At 47.7% G+C, this 14,532-nt stretch overlaps 1 protein-coding gene across 1 annotated transcript; it reads left to right on the top strand.

Moving 5' to 3' along the window:
• The first annotated feature begins 9,752 nt into the window (after positions 1–9,752).
• On the top strand, positions 9,753–11,826 carry NR0B2 (nuclear receptor subfamily 0 group B member 2). Its single transcript, XM_037818106.1, has 2 exons — positions 9,753–10,316; positions 11,178–11,826. The coding sequence occupies exons 1-2, from the start codon at positions 9,776–9,778 to the stop codon at positions 11,417–11,419; spliced, it is 783 nt and encodes a 260-aa protein (XP_037674034.1). The 5' UTR covers positions 9,753–9,775; the 3' UTR covers positions 11,420–11,826.
• Positions 11,827–14,532: the final 2,706 nt, after the last annotated feature.

The following is a 14,532-nucleotide window of genomic DNA, read 5'->3' on the forward strand; positions in this document are numbered from 1 at the left end:
CCATTGGTCGGCTTGCTGAGCCAATCAACGAGGCGTCTATGAAACGGTGGGCGGAGCGAAGGTCCGGGAGCTTGGAGTCAGTTGCTATGGTCACCAAATGTTTTAGAGCTTTCCAGAAAGCCCTGGAAGTCTCAAATCTGGCGGGGTTGAGGGTTGAAAAGGAATAAACTTTGCTTTTCTGCTTTGTAGAATGGTGGAGCTGCAAATGTACTCAGTCATCTCTTCCAGTGCTTCCAGGAGGCAATTGAGGCCCAGAAAATAGAAGGGTCTTACCCAAAGGACCGCTCCACCCCCAACCCCCTCTGTCATCATCACATATTAAGCCAGAACCTGCTTCATGGCATACAAACTGGGCAGGTGCACGGGCCCCGGGCTTGAAAGGCCTGTGCTTGGTTTACCCCTCTGCTGTCACAGTCTTGAAAGCCTTAAAATTTTTTGAACAAGGAGCCTCACGTTTTCATTTTGCACTGGGCCCTACTAATTAGGTAACTGTCCCTGTTCTGGGCCTTCACTCTGTAAATGTGGGGACAGGTCCCGGCCATCTAAGGGGGATCCCTCTATTCATACAATGAATTTCATCATTTTAGTCTTCTTAGGGATTCTACACTATGCAGTTTTCCCTTTTGTATTGCCTGCATCACAAATTTATGTCTTCTGGATCATTCCTATCTACTTACAAGTATATTTTAATATCATTTTTTTTAAATCCATGACTCCACATTCTCCTCCTGCTATCTCTCCAATTTTTAGTGTTCATTCACAACAGAACACTATGGTTGTTTCTCCACTCCCCACCTTCCATCTCTTCTCAACTTACTCTAATTAGTCTTTTCTTAAACAGCTCTGATCAAGGTTACAATGACCTACATATTACCAAAGCCAATGGACCGCTTTTATCTTACACAACTTTTCAGTTGTAATTGCCACGGTTGACCCCTTCTTCCTTCTGGAAACACTTTTTTTCTTTAGGCTTCTGTGTCACCACTTACCTGGTTTTCTTCCCAACTTATTAACATTTCTCAATGTCTTGTGCTTCCCAGACTTGTAAATGTAGGAGGCTCTATCCTCTGCCTTATCCTCTTTTCCTCCCTACCTACGCCCTCTCCTTAGGTGATCTTGTTGAATCCAATGGTTATGCTGATAATGTCCAAATTGATATCTCTGGCCCTGACCTCTCCTGATCTCTAGGCTCATCTATCTAACTGCCTCCTGGACAGTTCCACTTGAATAATTCATAGATATCTCAAACCTAACATGGCCACATTGATTCCCACTCCCCAACTAACTCCTCCCAGTCTTCCTGATTGAGCTAAATGGCTCCTTCAAATTCCCATTTGCCAATGCCAAAACCTCCACTCCTCTACCCATTTGTCGAAGCCAAAATCTAGTTTCATCTAATCCATTAGTAAGTTCTGTCATTTCTCCCTCCAAAACATATCCTGATACTGAACCCTTTTGATCATCTCAGCTGCTGCCAGGCCAGTCGTTGCTTTGACAACAACTCCTACGGCTTTCTAACTGGGCTCCTTACCTCCTTTCTTGTCCTTTTATAGTCCACCCTCCGCCCAGTAGCCAGAGAAATCCTTCTAAAGTTCTAAGCCAGATCTTGCTACTCCCTTACTTAAAGCCAGCCCTGAATTGCCACTGCATTCAGGATAAATTCCAAACTCCCAGCTGTGGCCTCTCAGAAGCAATATCATCAGGGACCTGCCCACCTCACCAGCCTCATGTCCATTCCTTTCCTCATTCATCAGCTCCCTCTTCACTGACTTCTTTCAGTTCCTTGAATTCCGTGGCCTAGTTTCTAGACCTGTTATGGCCAACTCCTCTTCATCCATGAGGTCTCAACACAAGTGCCACTGCCTCTGTGAGGCCTTTACTGACCGTGATGTGCAGATTAAGTCTCCACGGCTTTTGCTTTCAAAGTGTCCTGTGCTCATCTTTTGTAATTACTTATTACAATTTGAAATTTATGATTAAGAAATTTTGGTTCTACATCCATCTCCTCTCCCTGGAATATATGCTGTATGAAAGCACCTGTCTGATTTTTCACTATATTCTGAGCATTCAGCTCAGAGCCTCAAACATTGTAAAACCTCAATAAAAACCTGGGAAATGAATAAATGGTCTTTGCCTGATATCTTTGAATCTCATTATATAACTCATCAATAAATATTGGTAAAATTTGTTGACTTCTTATCATGTCCGGTACTGCACTGGGCACTTTATAAATATTTGACGTAACCCTTACAGTGTTCCTATGATGTAAATGCTGTTTTCCCCATTTGGGGAGTGGGAAAACAGGGACAGAGAAGTGAAACCATATGCCTAAGCTCACACAGCTGGAAGGGCAGAACCAGTATTCAAACCCAGGCAACCTGGCCCAAGAGCCCACACACTTACCCACTTCACCTTAGAATTCTGCCTCCCTGAATTGGCATTATGATTTTATAAATCAGTCCTGGGGATTTGTTTCAGGAGGAACCAAGGCCTGGGATCTTAGACACTGGTGAGTTCACCGAGATAATAAATCTTGCCCAGGAGGCCCCTTAGTGACCAGCCTCCTCCAGTGCCCTCTGACCCTATCCACATTTGAACACTACCAACAGCAGGTAAGTGGATGACGACACCATTTGCTAAGTGCTCCATTAGAGGTGTGGACTAGGTGACCTGGGAACTCAAGGAGGGAGCGTTATTCTGCTGAAAGGGTGGAGAGGAAACAGTAGGAAGGCTGTGCCTGAGCGGTAACTTTGGAGCTAGACCAGGAACTTACCAAGCAAATGGGCATCCCGGGCAGGGGGGATAGCATGAGCAAAAGTTTCGAGGCACGGAGGTGCGTGACATGTCCAGGGAGTGAAAAGATGCCTTGTACTGGCTCTCAGACTCCCAATCCCAAGCCTTAACCCTGCCAAGTGCAGCCCAGGACCTCCCAGCTGCCCCCTGAACCAGTCCAAGGTGCACAATAGCAAACATGTGCACGCTGGTCATGGAATTGTAAAGCAATTTCAAGTACATCATCTCATTGGATGCTCTTTAATTTATGGATCATGCCCAGCCCAGAGTCTGGCACATAGTAGGCATGCAAAGTGTCACCTGCACCTGTTGCTGCATGAGGATTAACTGAGATAATTGTTGTCAAAGTATTTTGTAAACTGTGAAGTGCCATACAGATGGGAGAGTATCATTCACTTTTCCTCCAGAAATCCTTCCTAGTTCAAGCTCTGCCCACTCCATTTTAGCATTCACTCCCATCACTCATATGGGCATCCTGGCTCCCCTATCAGACTCAGAGCTACTAAGAGCAGACCTTAGAATGGGGACCCATGAGGGTTGGTCTGTGTCTCCCCAATCTGATCCAGGGTTCCCAAGGGCAGGGCTATGTCTCCCCCTTCAGACTGAGGGCAGGGCCTGGGCAGAGGACCACAGATGGACCATCTCTACCAAAAAGATGGCCTACACCTCTCAGTAAATGGCCCCAGCCAGGCTTTGGGCTGTAAAGATCCTAACCGAGGCCTTCTCTACCTTCCAAGGCCAACAGGCCTGACCCCCAGGCCTTCAGGTTGCACACGGGGCTAAGAAAACACAGTTCACTGTTCATTGTAGTGCAAAAAAACTCAAGGCTTGGGGCCAGGGATCCAGCTTCCAGCTCAGCCTTGCCATGACACATGAAAAAGCAGAGGGGTCTCCTCTCTTCTCTGGGCCTCCTGCTCCTTCTTAACTTCCTTGTCTAGAAAATGAGGGTGATAGCAACAACAATTACCATCATTTATGGAGCAAGGGGTGTGTGCCAGTCACTTGATGGCCTCACAAACACCTCATTTGACCCTCACAAACACCTAGGAAAGGTACCATCAGAGATAGATTTTCTGTGAAGCTAATGAAGCTTGAATGTCAGGGCCTCCCACGTGCAGGGATCCATCCAAGACACTGGGAAAGGCCCCAGCAATTCTTCCCAGGGTCAAATATTATATGGTAAGGAATTTGGCCTCCAGAAGGAGATCTGGCCTTTGTCCCCTCTCCTGGAGTAACCTCTAAATCTTTAGAATTTCATCTGATAGGAGTGTCTTTTGTTATTCTGATACTTTATGATAATGAGATGACTCAGGTGGAGCTGGGTAGTCTAAGGGTGAGAACTGGCCATGCAAGAAAGAACAACCCTGGTATTGGGGGTGGGAGGGCCTTTGTACTGTCCCATATCAGCCCAGTTCCTGGGGAGGTGAGGAGGGCTGGAGATTGAGTTCAACCAGGTGGGCCATGACTCAATCATCATGAATACATCCTAAGATCCCAATAAAATACCCTGCACACTGAAGCTGGAGTGAGCGTCCTAATTGGCAATTCAGCAGGATGTGCTGGGAGGGTGATGAGTTCTGTCTCCACATGGAGAGGACCTGGAGCTTTGCATCTGAGACCTTCCCAAACCTCGCCTACAGAGCTTTCCTGAGTTCTGGGATACATACTAGCAAATTATTGAACCTGAGGAGGTGGTGGGAACCCCCAAATTTGTAGCCAATTGGTTAGAAGTACAGGTGACTCGGGAACCCCAAACCTGTGGCTGGTGTCAGGATAGTCTCATAGACGATTGTGCCCTTAACCTGTGGAGTGTGACCCAACTCCGGGTAGTTATAGCCAGAATTGTATGACAGATGTCAGAAGTTATTGCAAATATATATATATTTTTTTAATTTGCAAAATTAAGATTTAAAAATATTTATTTTTTAATTGTGGTAAAATATGCACAACATAAAAAAGTCGTTTTAACCATTTTAAGTGGCAAGTTCTTTGACATTAAGTACATTGACAATACTGCATAACTTTCACCACTATCTATTTCCAGAGAATTTTCATCATCCTAAATCAAAACTCATACTCATTTAGCAATAACTTCCTTTCCCCTCTGCCCCCACCACCCTGGTAACCACTATTCTGCTTTCTGTCTCTTTGAATTTGCTTTTTCTAAGTATTTCATATGAAAAAAAATCATTCAAAATTTGTCCTTTTGTGTCTGGCTTATTTCACTCATCGTGATGTCTTCTAGGTTCATCCATGTTGTAACATGTGCCAGCACTTTACTTCTTTTTTATGGCTAAATAATATTCCATTGTGTGGATATACCACATTTTGTTCAGTCCATTCATCTGTCGCTACACACGTGGGTTGCTTCCACTTTCTAGCTATTGAGAATAAAGCTGCAATGGACATTCATGTACAAATATCGACCTGAATTGCCAGGTCACATGGTAGTTCCATGTTTATCCTTCTGAACAATTGCCAAACTGTTTTCTACAGCAGGTGTACCATTTTACATTCCCACCAAAAATGCACGAGGCTTTTTATTTCTCTGCATCCTCACCAACCCTTATTTTCAGTTTTTTTTTAAATAACAAAAGTAAGATTTTTTAAACTGAAACTGGTCAAGACCACTGTTTCTTTCCACTTTAACTGCCCTTCTATCCCACTTCCCCTCTTGTCAGGGGATGTTGGAGAGCCACAGGAATTTTGGGATCTTACTAAGGGGAAGTTGAGTTAGGGATACATTTAATTTAGACTGATGAAATATAGTTAGAGGGTTTGTAGTCACTTCTGTGAATAGTTAAGTGATTGCAAGCTGTCCTGGTGTAGGAAGGGCTTCTGGGAATACTCATATCACTCACTGCTCATCATGAGCCTCACTTGCAGGGCCAGAGGTCTTATCTCAATAGGAATGATTCCTGTGATACCTGCAAGTATGTGGGTGGTAGAGGAGAAACAAGGATATGTGCAGAGCAAGAAGCAAATCTGTGCAAAATCTTTCAATAATCACATGTATAAATTCTCATTATTGACATCTAGCCATAATGAAATTTAGCTCCCGTAAAGAATATGCAGCATACACAATTATAAATGCTCCATGCATATTTTGCTTTTCTGATGGGAATTATGTGATTGAATTTATTAAAGATTTAGTACAAACCTGTATGTGAAACATGTATGCATGAAATGGCACATTTATGTATCCTATGAAGGATGAAAAATGAAATATTTTTGATTGACCTGCTAGAGGAAAGATGGAAGCATCTCCCTATTCTTGCTATAGAAACTTACTTTAAAAAAAATCATTGATGTCTCTTCCTCTTCCCTTCCCTTCCCAAAAAATTCAGTTCTAAAAAGTCAACTAGAGCAGAATTAGGTAGAAGTTTGTGCCAGCAGGTGGGGAGGGCCTGATAAGCCAGGATGGAGGGTAGAGACCCAACAGGGTGAGGAGGGGTCTGCAGGGAATAGAGGTCTGCACTGGAATGGGGTGACAAATCCTCAACACAGTGTAGAAGGCATTCCTGAAGGGGAGGTGGCAGCCTGGCTCAAGGTGTCAGAGCCCAAGTCGGGTGAGGAAGACATCTCCAAGGGAGGGGAGTGGTGGCAGAGATGGGAGATGAGTTACAAACAGAGGCTTGACCAAATAAGTCAATAAATTAATTTCAGAGTGGGAGAAAGGAGATATAGGTGTTGAAATGGCAAAAAACTAGAATGAACCCTATTGTATTGGATTGCAGTTGGAGATATTTGCCTGAACTTGTGTTTTTCAGTATATACAAATAGATATAAAAATAAATATAAATGTAAACATTGTGTGTGTGTATGTGTGTGTCTACATTCCTTGGCTCTAACAAAGCCTGAGAGCCGTGCCATCCTAATAGCAATGATTAGATTTTGGTTCCAAATGTAATTTTAGTGCCCAGATTGTGATTTCTAAATACTATTCTCCATCAAAAGATTGAACCAGAGCTCCTTGGAGTACTGGTTGATTCCAGGGCTGGGGCTGGAGAAGTAATGTCTTGTTATAACAGAAAGCAAAGAAGTGTTCAAAGAGTGATGGGGACATGTCAAAAGGACATAGAATCCAGCTGGGAGAGATTTCCATTGGCCTAATCTGAGACAATTTGAGCATTAAAATAAGTAATGAGAGTAACAGATTACAACCCATTGAGTAAAATAGGAGATCATGGGTACACACCAAAATAAAGAAATACATGGAAAGTATGAGGAGGAATATCTGCATAATTTTAAAATACTCATTCATCACAAAGGGGGAAGAATAACATGGCAGACACCATCTTGATCATGTGGCCAAAATAAACCATGGGACAAATGGAAATTGTGCACTACCTGATAGGATGTATCAAGAACACAGCATCACTTCTGTGATATTCCTGCTAAAGTTACATGGCCTGAGTCTTATCAGGAGGAAGCTTCAGCCAAACCCAAATTGGGCTACAAAATAACTACAACCCTTTGCAAGGATCAAGGTCGAGAAAGGCAAGGAAAGACCAAGGGTCTGTTCCAGATTGACAGAGACAAAAGAAACATGACAAGTAAACGTGAGGGGAGATTTTAGACTCAGTCTTTACACTACCACAAGTTTCAGTGGAGCATTTGGAGAAACTTAAATGGGGTCTGAGATTAGATGATAAATGCTCAATGTTAATTTTCCAATTTCACGGTTATGTGGGGTTATGTAGGAGGATGTTCTTGTTTGTAGGAATTACACACTAAAGTATTTGGGGGTAGGGGGCAAAAGGTTGGCAAGGTATTTTCAAATGGTGAAAGGGAAAAAAAAAAAGCTTCCCTGTACCATCCTTGTAACTTTCCTGAAAGCTTGTGATTGTTTCAAAGTAAAAATTTTTAAAAAAATCATTGACATATGAAGAAGTAAGCAAAGAGAACACAGCTAAAAATAGTAGGCAAATGTTGTCAGGCAACTGATGAAATAAAATATTTTATTATTCTCCTGGATTTTTGATGTGTGTGCTTTCAGTCAGCTTATTTTAATTTTAATTCTTAGTGATTTGTGTTCTCATTCTTAACATTCACTTTCATACCTGATTTTCCATTATTTTCTTAAAGAAGGGCTTCCAAACTTCTAGCCCCCAAGAACCAATATTCTCTCCTGAACATTCTTGCCACCGCTTTAAAGATGAAGAAACTGAAGAGAAACAGAGAGAGATGAAATGACTTCCTCAAGGCCACTCATTTAGGAAGTGATGAAGCCAGGATTTGAACCCAGGCAGTCTGACTCTAGAATCTCCTTCAGTGAGATGATGTGAGGATCCCGTGAGGTAAGAGGATATGAAAGGAACTTCACAAATGTGAGGAATTAAGATTATTCACAATCAAATGAAAGACGTGTGCCTGTTTGTCTGCTGGTGCTTCATTCCCAGGCAGAGGGAAAGGGGGAGCAGAGTCCCCTGCATGTATCCCAAAACTGCTTGGAACTTGACATCCAGACTCTCACTTTGTCCACACAACAGCTCTTCCAGCAGATATTATTGTCCCCAAAGGGGATCCTGAGGATCAGCCCAAGGTCACACAGCTAGAATGCGATAGAGCCAGGAGCAGATGCCCAGATTTGACACCACAGCCTATCACTCCCTTTCCAGGGCACTGCACTGCCTGGCACTGTGGTAGCAGAAGTTTTGCCAGCCTGGACCAGCCAAAGTCCAGGGACATGACACAGTCGAGGACCTCCTACCCCATCTCACACCTTACGTCCCACCATCTGAGATAGACGCCCGGGACAGAGGAGCTGGTGGTGGGCAGAGTAACGTTTCTGCCCAGATCACAAGTGGCATCACCTACAGACCAGGTGGCAGCCAGGGAGAGACCCAAGAAGCCACCAGCTCTGAGAAACTCAGGCAGCACAGCTCTGGCTGCACAACTGGGTCAGTGGATACAGGGGATCTGCAAGGACTTCAGAGTCAGCCAGATCTGGGCTCTGTCCCCTCCTAGCTGCATGACCTTGGGCAAGTCGCTCCATCAATTTGAGTCTCAAAGAGTCTACAAAGACTCTTGCCTCATAGGGAAGCTGTGACTTTAAAGTGGAAAGTGCCTGGCACATAGTAGGTGCTCGATAAAGAGCAGCCATATTTTATTATCAATCCATAAGGATTTCTCAGCAGACGTGGCCTTTCAGGAGCTCTAGGAGTCTAGGCTGCAGAGAGGGGGTTCCGAAGGACCTCATTTCTTCAGGGCCCCCAGAATTGGAGTCAGAGGATGGGGCCCCCTAGAGTCAGAGGATGGGGCCCCCTAGAGTCAGAGGATGGGGCCCCCTAGATTGCATAGTGCTCACAGTCTCCCCAGCCCCCTAGGGTCCTGGCTCCCTTCCTGGTAGCTGTTCCTTACTGACAACAAGCACAGGTCCCCAAGGTTATGCAAACAAACCAGCGATAAGGCACTTCCTGGTTGGGTCTTGCATTCAAGGCTTGTCCAGCTCTGGGGCTGGCTTCCTGGCTCAGCAAGAGCCCTGGATTTGCTAGCCTGCAACAGGCTTCTCCACTTCTGGAGCTGGCTTCCCAGCTTAGCAAAAACCCTAGTTTTGTGTGCAAAAAAGAGCAAGCACCAGTATGGATACCTGCCACGGCCACCTGCTGATTGTGCACCTGAGGCCTTGGTGCCCTGGTACAGCCTGGGTTAATGACCCTTTTTATCCTCTTGAGTCATTCGATAAGGGGCAGTGGGCCAGCGGACAGGCGGCCTGTGCCCTGCACTGGCCCCTTCATTGACTGAAGCCATATCAGCGCCACGTGGAGCTTCCACTGCCCTCCCCCTCCGGCCCCCCCCAAAGTCCCCGCCAGTCCTGCCAGGGTCAGTGTGTTGTGTTTTTTTTTCTCAATGAACATGACTTCTGGAGTCAAGGTTGTTGGGGCCGTTCCCTCCCACCCCCCTGAGGGATATAAATAACACCCACAGCGCAGAGCAGAGGGCAAAGGAGCCAGGAGGAAGGAAGAGCAGATTCCCAACCATGAGTTCCAGCCAGCCAGGGGCTTGCCCATGCCAGGGTGCTGCAGGCCGCCCAGCGATCCTGTATGCACTTCTGAGCCCCAGCCTCGGGGCCAGGCCTTCCGTCCCCGCAGCCCGTAGCCGCTGCCTGTGCAGGCAGCACCGGCCCGTCCGCCTGTGTGCACCACATCGCACCTGCCGGGAGGCCTTGGATGTTCTGGCCAAGACCGTGGCCTTCCTCAGGAACCTGCCATCCTTCTACCAGCTGCCCCTCCAGGATCAGCAGCGGCTGCTGCGGGGCTCCTGGGGCCCCCTCTTCCTGCTTGGGTTGGCCCAAGACGCTGTGACCTTCCAGGTGGCTGAGGCCCCAGTGCCCAGCATACTCAAGAAGATCCTGCTGGAGGAGCCTGGCAGCCGTAGCGGCAGTGCTCAGCTGCCGGACAGGCCCCAGCCCTCGCTGGCTGCAGTGCAGTGGCTCCAGTACTGCTTGGAGTCCTTCTGGAGCCTGGAGCTGGGCCCCAAGGAGTATGCCTACCTGAAAGGGACTGTCCTCTTCAACCCCGGTGAGCTCCCAGACATTCCTGGATGGGGGCCAAGGCTGGAGGGGGGACAGGCTTCATCCAGGGAGGGTCCCTTTGAAGCGCCTGACATCCAGCATCTCTTCGGGTCTTTATTATCGTTAAATACTCATCTTACAGAAGAGGCTCCGAGAGAAGTGGGAGAGGGAGGATGAGCAAACACGAGGGCAGACTGCGTGGTGAGGTTCTGAAGGTAGAACTCCGCGGGTTTGGAAAGACCACACAAAAGGGAACAATGAAGGGGGTGTGAAGGAGAGTGAGGGAGTCTGGGAAATTCACCCAGGAGAGCAGCAGATGGGGATCATGTTCTTTGTAATCCAGAGGGCATCTGAGATGAGACTTCTTCACCAAAAGGCCTCCACGGAATGCTTAAATTACAGTAATTGATTATAATAATAGTTATGATTATAACCTAGCAAATTAATTATAATAAGAGTGAATACTCATATTATACTTACTGAATATTAGGCCCTATTCTAAGGGTTTTACATACACTAGCTCATTTAAACCTCATAACAAGCTTATGAGTACGTACTATTATTAGCCCCATGTTACAGATGAGGAAATTGAAGCACAGAGATTAAGTAACTGGCCCATGGTCATGCACTTAATAAGTGATGGCACTGGGATTGAAACCCAGGTAGCCTGGCTCTTAACTATCACCCTATGCTGCCTCTTCATAAATGAATGGAAGAATAGAACGATAAATGAATAAATGCAAGAGGTAGGAGTGGAGCCTTGAAGGCTGAGCAAAGAGGCAGAGCAGTGTCTGCCGGTGGCCTCGGGCTTTGCTCCTGGGTGGCTGGGAGTGGGGTACTCACCAGCCCTCTTGCCCTCTGCCCACAGACATGCCCGGCCTCCATGCCTCGTCCCATATCAGGTACCTGCAGCAGGAGGCTCATCAGGCGCTGTGTGAGGTCCTGGAGCCCCAGTGCCCGGCAGGCCAGGTCCGCTTGGCCCGGGTCCTTCTCATGGCCTCTATCCTCAAGTCCATTCCACCCAGCCTGCTCGGGGACCTCTTCTTTCGCCCTGTGATTGGAGACGCTGACATCACCAGCCTCCTAGAGGACATGCTTTTGCTGAGGTGAACTGCTCCAGCACTGGCAAAGATCCAGTGTTGGGTGGGCAGAGGCTGGCAATGCTGGCTCGGCCCGGCTTAGCCTGCCTGTCCCCAGGGGTGACCTGAAGCTCCTAGAAGGGCTAAGCCTGTACAGCCGGCACTCGGCTCTCTGAGACCAAGCTGGGCCTGGCTCAGCCAGACAGGCTGTGGAGTCCCTCACTCAGCCGGGCCCCATCATGGACTTCCGTGGTTTGGATGCAGTGCTTCAGCCGACTGGTCGGCTCTTGGTGATCCCCAGAGCCTCTGAACCAAGACTTCTGTCACTTCCTGGGACAGTGAAGGAGGTTTGGGCTGCTCATGGGCCAGAAGTCCTACTGACTTTGGACAGAACTGACTTTAAGTTATTGGTTTTTGTAATAAAAGGTGTGACACTTTTGGAGCCTGATACTGTGCTTTGTGCATATGGAAGGGACCATCCTGCCTCCAGGACCCTCCCTGCCACTGTCAGAGGGAACCCAAGGGGAAGGACCCATAAAGGGTGTAGGATCCAGGCCTCAGAGAATTGGGGTATTAATTTGGGGGATTAATTGGGATGATGATTTCATTTCTGAGGATGAGATGCATTTTGCATATGGGTCTGAACCCAGGGGTTAGAATCAGTTCCCATACACCTCACCTCCTTGCCCTTATCTTCTCCCTGTGTTCCCCAGGATGGGGACCACAGCTAAGCTGGCCACGGACCCATCACGGCACCCGATGTAGTGAGGGGGTTCTCCTCTTATCCCCAACCCCCCACTGACCCCTCCCCCAGCTCCTACAGGCTCCCACTCACCTCAGTGAGTCTGATCATGGTCAGTTGAGAAAATGAAGCAGCCCATTCCGAAACCAAAACAGACAAGCTCACTGGAATTTTTGCAGTTTGGGATAGTTCATTCCCCACCCCATCCCCATTCCTGCAGAAGAGGGTGCGCCATTATTTTCCCAACAGGAGAGGTAAAGTTCCTCCAGGGCTGCCTGGAAGCTGCTCAGAGGCCAAGGCAGACGGAGGTTTAGCTGGCCCCCAGTGTTGCAGCTGTGCCAGTGGTTAAGAATCTGAGATGCCTCCATGATAGGTGGTTGACAGCCACCTCCCTGAGCCCCTTGAGTCCCCTTCCACTGCCCTTCTGCCCCAGCCTCCTGTCCTGGGTGGGACCCTCCTCCCAGACATTCCCATCATCCAGTGACTAGGGATACAAAACTTGACATAGCCATGGCCTCTCCATTCAGTGCCCCGGCTAGGGTGATGCCTGTGGCTCATTGCTAAATCGTTTTAATATCATCCCTGGGTTAGGGTGACTGACCTGCTGGGTGAACAAGAAGGAATGAGAACACTCCTGCTTGCAGGCCCTCCTTTTGGAGTTCTTCCGTTCTCCAGCAATGAGGCCCCCCCAGACCAGGCCCCACCCCCTTCACCACCACAGTTTAGATTCTTCTTATAGGCGTCAAGTTAATTATTGCTCAACCAGAGGTCATTCTCTCGGGGACCACAGTCTAGGAGTCGTCCTTCAGGCCTCTCCCTATGTTCCCCAGGATGGGGACCACAGCTAAGCTGGCCACAGACCCATCATGGCACCTGATGTCAGCAGCAAGGGCACCACTGTCCCTTACTCAACCACCCACTCACAACTCCTACACCCTGGAGGAGACACAAACATGCAATTAAGACCCCACAGCAAAGACCCACAACTCAGACTTTCAACTCTAGTACACAGACGCTAAGATCTACATGACCCCTTGAAACAGAGCCACCACCCATGCACAGCATGGAGACACATAGCCCAGTTCAGCAACATACAGAGGACCCAAACACATTCACACAACAGAGATGCACACCCGAGCCAGAGAGTCACACAATCGTCCTTGCACCCAAGCATGGGGCACATAACATGGAGACACTTTCACACAGGTCATGTTCTTCATTTTCTTTATGTTACAGTAAAGGGAAGCAAGGGGCCCCCTGGGAGGAAGACCCGCATCCTTACATCTCTCTCTCAAACCTGCAAATCCAGGCCAAAATTACTAGGCCTGGCATTCGGGGCCTCACCTAACCAATCAGTCCCTTTCTCCATGGTGACCCCAACATTCACCCTCCTCTCAGCCAGGACAGGCCCTACTTACAAATCCACTGGAAAAGCACCCAGTCCTCAGCCAGGAACAAATAAAATCCCCAAATTGAAGCCTCCTTTAGACCCCAGAACAAGGCATCTCCTCCCAGTCCCTGGCAGACACTCTAGATCCAGACCTCAGGCCCCCAGGCCCCTGTCCCTGCCCTGCCCTCCCCAGCCCTCTGATACACACCACCCCATCTAACTCTGCAGACTCATCCTTCTTAGAGAGCATAAACCCTGACCCCAGTCAGCAGTAAGGGCTGAGGTCTGACTGTTTCCTTTTCTTCTAATGTCTTATTCAGGTTGGACACAAAGAAGGCACTTGGTCCACGTTTCTTAAAGAGAATTGTAAAGTTCATGAAGCCTAATCCAGCAGATTCAGGGACTTCGGGTCACTCTCCATTTTTTGTGCCCCTTCACTAAGTGCCCCCATTAGTTAACTGTTGTGCCTCTTGAACCCTCACACTCAGTCTTCCTCACCCACCCTGTCCCTCCTTCAACCCTGAACAACCTCTGGGAAACATTCCTCCCCGCCCCTCACCCTGCCTGCTTCCCTCAGAGTGTTTAGTATTTCCATCATCCAGATAGCTTCTCTGTGAACTCCATCCTGCTCCTTTTCAAATTTCTTCACTACCCTCCCACATGGTTGGGGAGCTACCCTGCTGTGTGTTTCTTGTCTGTCTCTCTTGTGCCACTCAGTATGCCCTATCCCCAGGCCTTGCTAGAACATAAAGATAAATATAGCCAGACTAAAGAGATAATTGTGATACAATGTAATAGGGCAATAATGCTTTCTCCATGAGATTGTGTCTCAATTATCAGCAGTCTGGGTGTAGAAATTGTGTCTCATCTCCCAGGGAGGGAAGAGAAGGAAAAAGGCTCAGACAGGTTCTGGGCTGATCACTGTCTGCTTTGAAATTCAAACTCAAGTCTAGACGGCTCTGAAGGCCGGGTTCCCACCACCCACCCACGCTGCAGTGAGTCACGGCAGAGG

The sequence above is a fragment of the Choloepus didactylus genome, chromosome 2 (genome assembly GCF_015220235.1).
Source record: "Choloepus didactylus isolate mChoDid1 chromosome 2, mChoDid1.pri, whole genome shotgun sequence".
Taxonomy (NCBI): domain Eukaryota; kingdom Metazoa; phylum Chordata; class Mammalia; order Pilosa; family Megalonychidae; genus Choloepus; species Choloepus didactylus.